General features: G+C 48.3%; 1 protein-coding gene and 2 non-coding genes across 6 annotated transcripts; 1 reads left to right on the forward strand and 2 right to left on the reverse strand.

Annotated features, from left to right (window-relative positions):
* Nucleotides 1-4397: 4397 nt before the first annotated feature.
* Nucleotides 4398-10634, reverse strand: LOC128400548 (uncharacterized). Of its 4 annotated transcripts, none has more exons than XM_053362820.1 (2): nucleotides 10302-10634; nucleotides 4398-5941 (listed from the first exon to the last, which is right to left on the reverse strand). In XM_053362820.1, exon 2 carries the CDS (start codon nucleotides 5938-5940, stop codon nucleotides 4585-4587), a length of 1356 nt encoding a protein of 451 aa, XP_053218795.1. In that variant the 5' UTR covers nucleotide 5941; nucleotides 10302-10634; the 3' UTR covers nucleotides 4398-4584. The 4 variants fall into 4 exon arrangements, with proteins under 4 accessions (XP_053218795.1, XP_053218794.1, XP_053218797.1 ...); XM_053362819.1 differs by having other exon boundaries at nucleotides 4398-6038; XM_053362822.1 differs by having other exon boundaries at nucleotides 4398-5921; nucleotides 10302-10633.
* TRNAG-GCC (transfer RNA glycine (anticodon GCC)) lies at nucleotides 8689-8759 on the reverse strand. Its single transcript has one exon. It is a non-coding gene; the product is annotated as a tRNA-Gly (tRNA).
* A 134-nt stretch (nucleotides 10635-10768) lies between the features above and the next one.
* Nucleotides 10769-10840, forward strand: TRNAQ-CUG (transfer RNA glutamine (anticodon CUG)). Its single transcript has one exon. It is a non-coding gene; the product is annotated as a tRNA-Gln (tRNA).
* Nucleotides 10841-15063: the final 4223 nt, after the last annotated feature.

Here is a 15063-nt window from a genome sequence, read left to right on the forward strand (position 1 = left end):
TTTTACCTCTTATATGTGAAAGTCGTGAAAGTTTAGTCAAAACCTGCCAATGGGTCTAAATCTTTAAACTGCCTTTTTATATGGTTTATAAATGGTTTCTACCCCTTTTTGAAATTGATGTTGTCTCTCTCATGAATCGTCCCTGTCAGCTTAGCCAGTTCTGCGTAGTCCATAAGCCTGGCTTGCCACTCTTCCCTTGTTGACGTTTTTTCTGTTTTCCATTCTTGTGCTAATAAGATTCTTGCTGCTGTTGTCGCATACATAAACAATCTCTAATTTCCCTCTCTTATATCATGACCCAAAATTCCGAGCAGGAAAGATTCTGGTTTTTTAACATGGGGTTTCTTCCAACATTTTTTTCAACTCATTATATATCATTTCCCAATATCCTTTAGCCTTGTTGCATTCCTGTCACCTCTTTCCACCTCCCCCACCCCTGACACAGCACATCGTGCAAACCCCAGACTTGTTTCGAATCCAGATCGCGGATCTGTAACCACCTACTGACGACCGCACCACTAGCAATGCGTTCAGAGCCTGAAATAAATCAATAGGAAAGAACTGCCACAGCTTAATTTACATTTTTTATTATTATTAACAACTTGCACATCATGCGCTTTCCCGCGAAGGTAAAGGGGACTGACGGTTGCCAGAGGATTTGTACACGAGGGGATCCACTCTGGGGTAAATCCCTACTAAGAAAATATAGCTGTGGTGGTTGGAAGGGGGTTAAGTCCTGGGTTCGGATCCTGCTCCCCTCCTCCTTATAGTCCAGAGGGAGGTAAACCTTTTCACCTGTCAGCACCTAAGTGTGAAGCTTTGGAGTGGGGCGTTTAGCACAGAGGAGCCATGTGTGTTTGCAAATGCACATCTCCCTCTCGCACACTTTGCACATGCTGAGTGAATTAAATCAGCTGGGCAGGGTGTGTGAGAGAGATAATAGATTCCATTCTTCTTATCGTGGGGGAAGACCCTGTTGCAATATTTTAATAAAGATCAGGCTTGCTAGCTGCTTTGCTTCTCAATATTCTCTGGTTAGCCTCTGTTATTTTCTCCTACCGATAGGGAACCCACGTAAGGACTCTATACGGGCTCTTGGATACCCCATAAGGGGAAAAGGGCAGATTTTGTTTATAACAGATGTGGGGAAAAGGGGGACAGGAACTGGAGCAGTTTAATCCCACCTGGAAGGGGAGTGTCAGCCAGCAGAGAGAAGAAATTCACGGCCAGAGCTCTTGTGGGTGTAAAGGACAAGCTAGTCCTACAAATCTAATGCTAATGGCATTTGACGACTGTTTCTTATCTACTGTCCTGGAGAGAGGGAGATTGGGAAAGTCAGGTGGCGGCAAAAGGGGCAGAAATAATCCCCAATTCCTGCAAGAAGCAGCGGTAAATCCAGAAAGCCATTTTGCATCAATAATAATAATAATAATAATAATAATAATAATGACAATGTAACTGCAACTACCCACACATATATCAAAGAGCAAACGTTCCTGTAAGGGCTTCTATTCTGACAGAATCCTAATTCAGGAAGACCCTAGAAAAGAAAAAGTGTGTTTATGTGGGATACAGACCCGGCCCACTCCCTCTTTTAGGAGGAATCACACCTGTCCCTGACGATAGCATCAGCCTTGTGATTTTCCATTTCCCTGTTCTCCTGGGGTGAGTGGCTAGGAACTCTAGGCGAGCAAAATACCACACAGTGTATTGGCGAGAGCTCTGGGGCTCCCCTTTCCAGGAGGAAGAGAGGGAAACACAAGAACAGCTGCATTAGCAACACAACATGGAATCAGAAATGCACCCACATACACACAAGGATGAACTTGCAGCTCTCCAGATGTTGGTGGACTCCATCTCCCATCAGACACCCACCAACGTGTCTGATGGTCAGGGATGATGGGATTTGTAGTCCAGGACCATTTGGAGCGCAACAGGCTCCCCATATCATTTGGGACTGAAAACTGAGCTCCTAGAAGGTCAAATCCACACCACATGGGTTGCTGTTTTCTCTGGAGACGTCAACATTTTTGTCTCCATGGGGTTTGCTGTTTCTACAGAAGGACCCCCAAAGGCTTGGCAAAGACCAGTTCACGCAACCATTCTGGCGGCAGAGGAATTGCCACCTTTCCCAGAGGAACAAAGATCCTATAAAATGCTTCCGGGTTGGCGCCATTGTTTAATGGCGGATTCCCTCCGAGCCATTAAATCGGCTCCGTAGCGTCTGGGTCTGCCCGCTGCGGCGAAGCGGAGACCCTTAAAATCACAGGCGCGGATGCCTGTGAACACAGAGACTCGGCGGGCACCATTTGCGCCCCCCCAATCTGCAACGGAGCCTTTTTAAAGGCTTCGGAACGGAGGCAGGGTGAGGCGTGGTGCTGAGAGTACTCCCTCGCCTACGGAGTGAAGCCGCAAGCCATTGACAGAGAGCGCCAACTTCTTCCAAGACCGATTGGACTCCAAAACATAAACCCGTGAGTAATACGGAGATTGGAACTTTAAAAATTTCTAATTCTGGATTTGGAACGAGCGGGAAGGGGCTAAAAAGGAAGTCCACCCCCCCCTCTTTGTAAACAATTTAAAGCAAAGGACTGGGCAGCTAAGGTCGAGAGAATCTGTTTCTTGTTTTTCAATGAAAGATCCTGACTTCACGGTTTTGACACTATAAGAAGATTTACTGGAGGATAAAAAGAATTTTGGGAGCTGAAATTTCACCCCCCCCCCGAGACCCGGGAATGTCCTATGAGAAAGCCTGTTGCATTGAAGATTTTGACAGCTGTCAAGTGAGCTGTTAGTCAGCTAGTTGTCAGCTGGAAAAAGAGAACATTGTTTCTACCGTTTTTGCTGGTTTACTTGGTATAACTTGTTGAAAATAAGGAGGGCTGATACAAAATAACTGGACTTTTGGTTTTGAGTTGAAAGGAACATTAAGGATCTAAAATCCCCCTAGAGGGGTAATAGGGACATTACATCACAAAAATGGTTGGAGTATGTAAATTCCAAGCAGAATTGGACAGAGCACTCGTTCTCTTGGGAAACTTGCAAGATGAATACAATGCTTTGTCTACAAAGGTATCACTACTATACTGGACAGTAAACAACAGTTTAGAGCCTGATAAGGACTTGAAACAGGAAGCCTGTTCAACTGAACAAATAAATGAAACTGAAAGTGAGGATATGATGGAGCAATATGCTGTTTTTGAAGAAAATGAAGGAGGAGCAGGAGATTTGCAGGAGTTAAAGGAGAGTTACAATATGAGGCCTGACATGATGATAAAAAAGGACAATAAAAACTGGATGTGGAAAGCCTGGTCTGAATGGGAGTTTGGAAAATGGAGAGATCCCCTTTGGAGGAGATCTGAAGACCTGAGGATTACAAATTTGTTGAAGGTGAAAGCTGGAGCTTTGGGGATATTTGGATTTGAAAGAAATTTGAAACAAGAGTTGGAGCACCCCATAGGCTTTGCTTTTAAGTATGGAGGACTGGCTGGAAGCAACATGGATTCTGTTGGGCCGGAGCCCCTCCGAGACTTGGGGCTTAACATCAAGGACTATCAAAGAGACCGGCAGAAAGGAACTGAGAGAGATACAAGGGCCTCGGACGTGAGATCTCCAGGCTAAATTAATAACATAAAGACTGATGGATATGGGTTGGGGACTGGAACCGGGAAAAGGGTGGGTGGAGGTTGGGAATCCAAAGGGTACATAAGGATAATTTGCTTTTTATATTTTGTTAATGGTAAGGAAATTGGGTAAATCGTGGAAGGGAAATTTTGGTCGACTTTAGGAAAAAGGTTTAAGAATAATTAATGGGGTATAAGTATTGATGTGTGATATTAATAGGGTAAAACTGGTTTCTTTTCTCTTTTTAAATTAATTGAAAATAAGGCTGTTAAAAATAAATTGAGGAAATGGAAAAAAGAAGTAAAGCAAAACAATAGTATGTTAGAACAAATGTTTAAGTTAAGGTAAAGAAATAAGTTAAGGACTTGCTGAACTGACAATCTAAATTGGAATACAAGAAGGGGAGGTGTGAGGAGGTCTGAGAAATAAGGTTAAGAATAATAAGTATCAGAAACTTTATGTGTTTTTTCTATTTTTTGTTTAGTTTTGAATATTATGTATTTTTGTGTTTTTTTTTTGGTTCGTTTATTTCTTGTTTTTGTCTGTTGTGTGTTTCTTGAAAATGCTAATAAATATTATAAAATAAAATAAAAAAAAAGATCCTATAAAATGCAAGCTGGCAATCAGTTAACTGTGCATCTGGGGGTGAACCTTTGCCACACAAGTAATGTTTTCAGGAGGTGGCAAACGGTGACTTCATCTCTGGTGGGCAAGCTTTCGGAAAACTAATTTCCCCCGCATGGCTATCAAGGGAGGAAAGTCAACCTCACCCAAACCTTTCTCACATTTCATGCTAAAATCAGCCGGGAGGCTCTCTAAGCAACCCTATACATGTCTTCTCAGAAGTTGGGTCCAACAGGGCTTCATCCCAGACCTAGGATGGATGCCTTCGTAGGCCTCAGGAGCGAAGATTCCTTTCGCCCCTCAAAATGGCTGCCAGAACGTTCTCCCATTCCCCATTCACGCCGTGCTAGCAATGTAGGCGCAGAGGGCGTCTCGGACCCTCTCGGACCTGGCCGCCGGCTTGATGCGGGTGTCCGGTCTCTGGAGAGGCTGCTCAAAGGTGGCGGCAAGCTGCTTGGCCTCGGCCTCCCACGTCTCCTCGTAGGCCTCGCCCTTCTCCTCGCAGATGTTGTGCAGGACGCAGCAGGCCGAGATGAGGCGGGGCAGGTTCTCCACCGCGCAGTCGTTGCGGCCCGTCAGGCACCGCCAACGGCCCTTCAGCCGGCTGAAGGCCTCCTCCAAGGGCTCCTGGCACCGGCTCAAGGTGGTGTTGAAGGCCTCCTTGGCGCTGTCCAGGTCTTCTGTGTAGGGCACCATCAGCCACGGGAGGAGAGGGTAGGCAGGTCCGCCCAGAATGACCCTGGGCACAGAGACCCCATTGATGTCCATGGGGCCCAGGGCAAAGAGGGTCCCTTCCTGGCCTTTGCTGAACAAGGTGGACTTGTTGAAGATCTTGGCTTCATGCGTCTTCCCTGGCCAGCCAGCACTCAGGTGGGTGAACTTGCCCTGGTGGTCCACTAACGCCTGCAAGGCCATGGAATAGTACCCCTTGGAGTTGACGTACTCCGCTGCCTGGTGCGGTGGGCACAGGATGGGCATGTGTGTGGTGCCCACCACGCCGGCGCAGTTGGGGAAGCCCATCTCCTCAAACCCGGCCATGATGGCCGCCAGGCTGCCGCCCACCGTCACCGTGGTGCGCATCAGAACCCTCTGGATGGCGCGGCACACTTCCAGCACCACCGAGCCGGCGGTGGACCGGCCCACGCCAAACTGGTTCCCCACGTCGCGGTAGCAGACGGAAGTGGCCAGTTTCCACAGGGCGATGGCCACCCTCTTCTCCACGCTCAGCGGCACCCGCATGCGCGTCTTCTGGCGCTGCAGGGCGGGCGAGAGGCGGGCGCACAGCTCCAGGAAGGTCGCCTTGCGCATGCGGAAGTTCTGCAGCCACTGGCTGTCGTCCCACGTCTGCAGGACCGTGTGGTCCCACCACTCGGTGCTTCGTGGTCGGGCCCAGAAACGCCTTTCCACTGAGCGGAGGCGCCCGCCACGGCGCAACCCGGCGCTGGCGGCTTGCCGGGGCAGCAAGACCTCTTCCTCTCCTCCTTCCTCCTCTTCCTCTTCTTCCTCCTCCTCCTCCGACTCTTCCTCCTCGTCTTCCTCGCCCCCTCGCTGCCCCAGAGAGTGCAGGAACGCCCAGCGGCGCCGGGAGGCGGCTGCGGACGACGCTTCTCCGCTGGCTCTCAGGTACTCCATCATCAGCGCTCCCGACTGCACCACGCACAAGATGGCGGCTTCTTTCTGGGTGGAATCCATGCTTAAAATTAGGAGAGAGGGAAAGGTGGGTGGGTGACGGGTGAGGGGCGAAGGGCGAAAGAGCAGCTTCCGGGTTGGCAACAAAAACACAGAGATTTCTGGCAAGGACAGAGAGAGGTACTCAATCATAAGGAAGAACCCCGGTCCCTCCCTCGGACCTGCGTGAAGGATCCCCCAATCCTCAGTGCCGAAAGGCTCCCCCAAAAATGTAGCTGGGCCCCGGGGAGGAAAAGTAATAATAATAATAATAATAATTATTATTATTATTATTATTATTATTTATACCCCATCCTTCCCAGTGAAGGCTGGGCTCAGTGCGGCTAACAAGCAATAATAAAAACAAGTTGAATGAATACAACTTAAAAACAATATTAAAATACAACATTAAAATATTAAAATGCAGCCTCATCACAGGAGGAGAAAGGAAAAAGAAAAAAGAAAGAGGGGGAGGGAATCAAATTGCCTCCAAGCCAAAGGCCAGGCGGAACAACTCTGTCTTACAGGCCCTGCAGAAAGAAATCAGATCCTGCAGGGCCCTGGTCTCATGAGGCAGAGCTTTTCATCAGGCCGGAGCCAGTACTGAGAAGGCCCTGGCTCTGGTTGAGGCTAATCTAACTTCCTTAGGGCCTGGGACCTCTAGGGTGTTGCTATTTATGGACCTTGAGGCTCTCTGTGGGGCATCCCGGGAGATATAATGGAAATAAAAACACAGAAAAGCAAAAGAGAGGCCAAATGTAAGTGATGTCGTTGCGCCCTCCTGTGGGCGGCGGTTGGATGCATAGCTTGTCGATGGACAAGTCAAACTTCCAGTTGGAAAAACGAGTTTGTTTGCTCGACAGTGTTTTTCCCAGTTAACGATGTAAGGAAAAACTGTCCCTCTGTGCCAGGGGTCAGCAAACTTTTTCAGCAGGGGGCCGGTCCACCGTCCCTCAGACCATGTGGGGGGATGGACTATATTCCAGTGGAGTACAGGATCAGGTTTAAGGTGCTGGTTTTAACCTTTAAAGCCCTATATGGCCTAGGACCCTCGTACCTACGGGACCGCCTCTCCTGGTATGTCCCACAGAGCAACTTACGGTCTTCAAACAAAAACATCTTGGAGGTCCCAGGCGACAGAGAGTTTAGGCTGTCCTCAACCAGAGCCAGGGCTTTTTCTGCTGTGGCCCCGATCTGGTGGAACGCTCTGTCACAAGAGATTAGGGCCCTGCGGGTCTTGACATCTTTCCGCAGGGCCTGCAAGACGGAGCTGTTCCACCAAGCCTTTGGCCAGGGCACAGCCTGACTCCCTCCTTTGGCAATCCTCACAGAACTCTAGCCCAATGGTTGCAATTAATCTGATTTGAATTAATTTTATAATGAAATGATTTTAGAATGTTTTATCATTTTACTGTTGTTAGCCGCTCTGAGCCTGGCTTCAGCTGGGGAGGGCGGGATATAAATAAAATTATTATTATTATTATTATTATTATTATTATTATTATTATTATTATTATAGTTTGGAGAGAGAGAAAATGAACGAATTCCTATGCCCTCCAAATAACCCAGAGATGCATTTTAAATAAAAGGACACATTCTACTCATGGAAAAACACTCTGATTCCCAGAACGTCCATGGGCCGGATTGAGAAGGCGATTGGGGCACATCCGGCCCCCGGGCCTTAGTTTGCCTACCCCTGCTCTGTGTGTTCCATCACAGAGCCTCCTTCCTCTGCAGTATCAGAATTTGGGGGGGGGGAGAGGAGATGGTTCCCGTACTTTAAATCTAAGGGTTCCTGTGCAGAGGTTGCTGGACTACAAATCCCATCGTGCCTGACCGTTTGCCAGGCTTGCCAGGAGAGATGGGAGCCAGAGACTGTAGCATCTGGAGGGCCACAGGCTGACCACCCCGGCTTTACACTGCATGCAGAAAAGATTTCAGAAAGCCCAGCTTCTCGCTGTGTGAATGGCAAGCAGGAGCAGACGGCTATCGATGGCTACTAGCCAGGGTCGCTACTCTCTGCCTCTACAGTCATGCTTCCCGGTTGCTGGAAACTGGAGGGGAGAGGGCTCTGGGGCTTGGATTCTGCTTCTTGGTTTCCCTGGTTGGCCACTGCGGGAACAGAATGCTGGACCAAGTGAGTCATTGCCTGGTCCAGCAGAGGTTTCCTTATGAAAGGGATGGGAGCCTCATCCTCACCTCTGGTCAACATCAGGATGGCCAAAGGCGGTTCCCTCCCTGCAAGAAGTCAAGTTACAGGGAACCAGGCAGAGGGCCTTCTCGGTGGTGGCGCCTGCCCTGTGGAACGCCCTTCCACCAGATGTCAAAGAGAACAACAACTACCAGACTTTTAGAAGACATCTGAAGGTAGCCCTGTTTAGGGAAGCTTTTAATGTTTGATGCATTAGGTAAAGGTAAAGGGACCCCTGACCATTAGGTCCAGTCGTGGCCGACTGTGGGGTTGCGGCGCTCATCTCGCTTTATTGGCCGAGGGAGCCGGCGTACAGCTTCCGGGTCATGTGGCCAGCAGGACTAAGCTGCTTCTGGCGAACCAGAGCAGCGCACGGAAATGCCGTTTACCTTCCTGCCAGAGCGGTACCTATTTATCTACTTGCACTTTGATGTGCTTTCGAACTGCTAGGTTGGCAGGAGCAAGGACTGAGCAACAGGCGCTCACCCCGTCGTGGGGATTCGAACCGCCGACTTTCTGATTGGCAAGTCCTAGGCTCTGTGGTTTAACCCACAGCGTCACCCGCGTCCCACAAGTCAAGTTGCATTGGCCGGGAATCGAACCCGGGTCTCCCGCGTGGCAGGCGAGAATTCTACCACTGAACCACCAATGCTTCCTTGTTTGATGCATTACTGTATTTTAATATTTGGTTGGAAGCCGCCCAGAGTGGCTGGGGAAGCCCAGCCATATGGGCGGGGTATAAATAATAAATATATTATTATTATTATTATTATTATTATTATTATTATTATTATTTCCCTAATAGAGGGGTGGGGAACCTCTGGCTCTCCAGCTCCCGTTGTCATCAGCCACCGGCCATGTTGGCTGGGGGGGGATGGAAGTTGTTGTCCAACATTATCTACAGCAGGCATCCCCAACCTTCGGCCCTCCAGATGTTTTGGACTACAATTCCCATCATCCCTGACCACTGGTCCTGTTAGCTAAGGATCATGGGAGTTGTAGGCCAAAACATCTGGAGGGCCAAGGGTTGGGGAAGCCTGATCTAGAGGCTCCCCATTGCTATCCTAACACAGTTCTTTCTTGAATGCATAGGTTCCTTAAGATCTGATTGGTTGCCCCATTTGGAATGCCGTCATTGTCTAATAACTTCCCTCCTCTGGCTTCCCCTCACCGTCTTGTAGGTAGGTACACACATGGTAAGATTCACCTACATGAGCAATCTAGAGATCTTTGTTCCTGTGCAGAACTGTATGGTATTGGCACCGACTCTTTGCTTGTGACAAACTTGCAGTCTGGACTCGGACAGTAAGGCAATTGCTCCTGGCCACTGGTAAATTATCTTACACAACATGTAAGCCCCTTGGCAATAAAAATGGAATTAAAAAGAAATACAATCATTTAATGCGGACACGCCGTGGACCATCGGAACGAAGCTTGTGGACCACTGGTGGCCTACAGACCATTTTGGGAAGCCATGTTCTGTTCTTTGTATATACTGTGCCATCCTTGACAACATTGCAGGGGACGGACACTCTCCTCTTGGCCCTGGTCTCCACCTGCAATGCAGGCAGTGTGGGATTCATGTATAAGCTAAACAAGCTATAGCTTAGGGCCCCGCTCTCTGGGGGTCCCCCCAAAAATTAAAGAAAAAAAACCTGGATGTACATTTCCAAAATATAAGATAAAAAACAAATAAATTAAAACCTACATACAGCAACAGTGTTTTGTGTTGTGTTGTACCTATTAGGTCCATAAATTACTATATGGCATATATTCCAACACAAAAAACAGTGACAATTTGTTGTTGGCAAAGGACAGCTGGACATATAAAGGGCCCTGTTACCTTCAGTAGCTGAGGGCCTCATCAAACCTAAATCCGGCCCTGAATGCAGGGGAACAATCACACTGATCTTCCTTACAAGGGTGTTGTGAAAGGCCTTGGAGACTGCAAAGCGCTATATCTACAGATACTGTTTGCAGCTGTCCTACTTATAATCAATATTATTATCACTCTCCTATAATAATTGCAATGACTTTTTTTTTTTGGCAACACGGTTTAAAAAATAAAATAAAACAAAACCTGGTTCTACTAGGGTTCAAAGCCCCTTCTTTCTCTCCCCCCGCCTCGCCTCCCCTTCCCATCACCCTCCCTCCCGCAAATTTTCACTAATGGTTACAAAGCATTTGAACAAACCTGTTTTTTGGTTTTTCCCCTGCTGTCGCTGAGTCGATCGGCTTGCAAGCGGGGCTGATGATTTGGGGGCACAGAAGGGGCGGGGAGATAAGAGGCAGCGGAAATGGAGGAGGGAAGCTGAACTATTTGGGGTTGGGGAGGGGGAAATTAAAAAGAGCCGGCAACTAGAGGGTTAACACCAGCCTTTACAATAACAACAGAATGAAGCATAAAGGAAAGGCGTGGGAGTAGAGGGAGTGCAAAGGGTTGGAACGTTCAGTTTCCCTCCCGGCCAATCAGCTTCGCCAGCCCCGCGCGAGTCTTTTCTTTTGTTCTCTGAATGGGGCCTTGCTACAAAATGAGAGCGAGGAAAGAGCCGGAAATGCAAAGCAGGAGCCGAACGACGCGACGCCATTGGCCGGCGGAGTCCCCGCCTTCCCTCTCCGACGAGCAGAGAACGAATAGCGTTCGACTCTCCCGCAAGCCGAGGTTCCATGGTGTAATGGTTAGCACTCTGGACTCTGAATCCAGCGATCCGAGTTCAAATCTCGGTGGGACCTTTCCCTTTTTCTTCCGTCGTTTCATATTAATCCCCTGCCTGAAAGTTGCAAAGGAAACATTTAAGAGGGTTTTTAAAAAAGAAGGTAAGGAGAGCCTGGATGGACCAGCAAACTGAAGGTCCCTCTAATCCATGATACTGTAGAATGATGGGTTGATTTTTATTACAATTCCTCTCTTGAACTGCAAAGGGCACTTATAATGGATCACAAACAGGTCAAACCAACCTTCTTGTTGTTGTTTAGTTGTTTAGTCATGTCCGACTCTTTGTGACCCCATGGACCAGAGCACGCCAGGCACTCCTGTCTTCCACGGCCTCCCGCAGATTGGTCAAACTCATGCTGGTAGCTTCGAGAACACTGTCCCACCATCTCGTCCTCTGTCGTCCCCTTCTCCTTGTGCCCTCCATCTTTCCCAACATCAGGGTCTTTTCCAGGGAGTCTTCTCTTCTCCTGAGGAGGCCAAAGTCTTGGAGCCTCAGCTTCAGGATCTGTCCTTCCAGTGAGCACTCAGGGCTGATTTCCTTCAGAATGGAGAGGTTTGATCTTCTTGCAGTCCATGGGACTCTCCAGAGTCTCCTCCAGCACCAGAATTCAAAAGCATCCATTCTTTGGCAATCAGCCTTCTTTATGGTCCAGCTCTCACTTCCATACATCACTACTGGGAAAACCAGAGCTTTCACTATACGGATCTTTGTTGGCAAGGTGATGCTGTCTAGGTTTGTCATTGCTTTTCTCCCAAGTAGCAGGCGTCTTATAATTTCGTGACTGCTGTCACCATCTGCAGTGATCACGGAGCCCAAGAAAGTAAAATCTCTCACTGCCTCCATTTCTTCCCCTTCTATTTGCCAGGAGGTGATGGGCCCAGTGGCCATGATCTTAGTTTTTTGATGTTGAGCTTCAGACCATATTTTGCACTCTCCTCTTTCACCGTCATTAAAAGGTTCTTTAATTCCTCCTCACTTTCTGCCATCAAGGTTGTGTCATCTGCATATCTGAGCCTTTCCAATCTTTTGGACTCCCAGCAGCAGCAGCGAGCGCAGGTGGGGTGGAAGGGGAATGGGGGCTGATGGGAGGTTGGTGATAAATTAAATAAATAACGATTGCTGGTGCCCATTTTGGTTATGCATTTCTTTATTGATTGATGGTGCGCACACTTCTCCCCTTTCTCAATGAATTCCCCCGTCCAACGACCTTGTGAGGTAGTTTAGGCTGAGAGGCAGCGACTGGACAGTGTCACCCAGTGAGCTTCATGCCATAACTGTCAACTGTCCCTTATTTGGCGGGAAAGTCTCTTATCCCAGCGCCGTGTCCTGTTCCTGTCCCTTATTGATGATGTCCCTTAAATTTCCTGGGTTTCAAAGGAAGCAGCTCCTCTCCTTCCCTCCCTCCCTGCTGGCCAAGGAGGAGGGACGATCCAAATGTGTTGCTTGGCTGCGTTGCTCACCCAATAAGGAGTCTAAGAACGACTGGGGGGGTGGAGCTTGCATGCCTTGTGTCGATCAAATTGGCCGCGTTGCCTGGGGACTCGCCTTTGCTCAGCGCTTCCCAGCAGAGAGGTGACAGTGGTTTCCCTTGCTGCATCCCCTTTGCTGGGTTGCTGCGCTGGGGGAACCACAGCTTGAGGCTTCGTTTGGCTGCTGGCTGGGCTTTCTGCCTTTGGCTTGGAGGGGCTCAGAAGTCGAACCTACCTGTGCTCTGAAAATCCCTTATTTTGGCTGCTGATCCCTTATTTTTGAGGCTGCTGGTCCCTTATTTTCAAATCTGTAAGTTGACAGCTATGCTTCATCGCCGAGTACTCAAACTCTGGTCTCCCAGGGCCTGTAGTTGGATGCTCTAACCACTACACCACACTGTCTCTAGTGGGGTGCAAAGGGAGGAGACCAACACTAGGTGGAGCCAGAGCCAATGACAAAACCAACCACGGCCGTTGGCAGGGAGAGCCAACCGACCGCTTTCTCTGTTTTGTCCCCGCATCCTCATCCCTTGTTAAGTTATGCAAGGGCAGCAACACTGAGCCTAAGGAGGAGGGAGCAGGCAGGCAGGGTGATGCCATCAATGGCATCTCTGAAAATATTTACACATCACTTGGGAAGACAGGAGAACTAATGCCAGTGTATTGGAAGAAGCAAAGATCACCAGTGTCAAAGCGATGATTCTTCAACATCAACTTCGTTGGACTGGTCATGTTGTGCCAATGCCTGATGATCATCTTCCAAAGCAACTACTCTACTCCCAACTTGAAAATGGAAACCGTAACGCTGGTGGTCAACAAAAGAGGTTTAAAGACTCTCTCAAGGCAAATCTAAAAAAATGTAGTATAAACACAGACAACTGGGAAAGACTGGCCTGCAAGTGCTCCAGTTGGAGAAGAACCTTTACCAAAGGTGTTGTGGGCTTTGAAGACACTCGAACTCAGGACACAAAGGAGAAACGTGCTAAGAGGAAGGCACATTTGGCAAACCCTCACCGTGATCAACTCCCCCCCCCCAAAAAAAACCAATGTCCCCACTGTGGAAGGATGTGTGGGTCCAGAATGGGCCTCCACAGTCACTTATGGACTCATTGTTAAAACTGTGTTTATGGAAGACAATCTTATTTGGCCTAACATTTGTTTAAAAACCTGAAGCATTTTTGTTAGGGATTGTAGGAAAATACCTGAAAAATATCTTTATGTATGCGACAACGGTGGCAAGAGTTTTAATAGCACAAGGATGGAAAAATGAGGAAACCCCGACTAAAGAACTATGGCAAGAGAAATTGATGGACTATGCAGAATTGGCAAAATTGACACATAAACTACATGACAGGGATAACTGTGACTTTAAAGATGAATGGGAACCCTTTACAAAGTATTTTTTTAAAAAACAAAATGAACTGGACTCCTTGGCAGGTTTTGAATAAACATTCACAAATGATAATATTCATATAGATAAATTAAGGATCTGTACAGTTTTGTAACAGGCAGAAAATAACATATGTTGACAAACCAGAGAGAGGAGGTGAGGGAAGTCTGGGGGGGGGGAGGGGAGGGTGGGTCATGTTTTTGGGGAGGGGGGAGGGAAAATAGGGGCGGAATTTAAGGGTGATATTTTTTTTATAAAATGTGAAGTTGAAATTACTAATAAAAAAGAAGACAATCTTACTTGGCTATGAGTGATTGTCAAAGAAGAAGAAGTTGGACGCTCTAACCCAGGCTTCCTCAGCCTCGGTCCTTCAGATGTTTTCGGCCTACAACTCCCATGATCCCTAGCTAGCAGGACCAGTGCTCAGGGATGATGGGAATTGTCGTCTCAAACATCTGAGGGCCGAGGTTGACAAAGCCTGCTCTAACCACTACACCACACTGTCTCTTGTGGGGTGCAAAGGCAGGAGACCAACACTGGGTGGAGCCAGAACTAAGGACAAGACCAAGCACCACTGGCAGAGCCAACCGACTGCTAATTTTGCCCCGCATCCTCATCCCTTCTTGAGTTATGCAAGGGCGGCATCATTGAGGCTGTATTACTTTTATTGTTGTTGGCCGCTCTGAGCCCGGCTTCAGCTGGGGAGGGCGGGATGTAAATAAAATTTTATTATTATTTATTAAGGAGGAGGGAGCAGGCAGGGAGGCAATCTTTGGGGTGCATGTAGGTAAGGTTAGGCAGGCAGCTTAACCTGTTCTTAACCTGAAGCACCACTTTAGCTAATGGGGCCTCCTGCTGCCACCGCGCCGCCGGAGCACGATTTCTGTTCTCATCCTGAAGCAAAGTAGAGACATCACCTTGCCAACAAAGGTTCGTATAGTTAAAGCTATGGTTTTCCCAGTAGTGATGTATGGAAGTGAGAGCTGGACCATCAAGAAGGCTGATCGCCGAAAAATTGATGCTTTTGAATTCTGGTGCTGGAGGAGACTCTTGAGAGTCCCATGGACTGCAAGAAGATCAAACCTCTCCATTCTGAAGGAAATCAGCCCTGAGTGCTCACTGGAAGGACAGATCCTGAAGCTGAGGCTCCAAGACTTTGGCCACCTCATGAGAAGAGAAGACTCCCTGGAAAAGACCCTGATGTTGGGAAAGATGGAGGGCACAAGGAGAAGGGGACGACGGAGGACGAGATGGTTGGACAGTGTTCTCGAAGCTACCAGCATGAGTTTGACCAAACTGCAGGAGGCAGTGGAAGACAGGAGTGCGTGGTGTGCTCTGGTCCAGGGGGTCACAAAGTGTCAGACATGACTAAATGACTAA

The sequence above is a fragment of the Podarcis raffonei genome, chromosome 13, assembly GCF_027172205.1.
Source record: "Podarcis raffonei isolate rPodRaf1 chromosome 13, rPodRaf1.pri, whole genome shotgun sequence".
Classification (NCBI taxonomy): Eukaryota; Metazoa; Chordata; class Lepidosauria; order Squamata; family Lacertidae; genus Podarcis; species Podarcis raffonei.

Coding starts and splice junctions, on each gene's coding strand:
- LOC128400548 (XM_053362820.1), bottom strand. CDS start 5,940: ATGGATTCCACCCAGAAAGAAGCCGCCATCTTGTGCGTGGTGCAGTCG.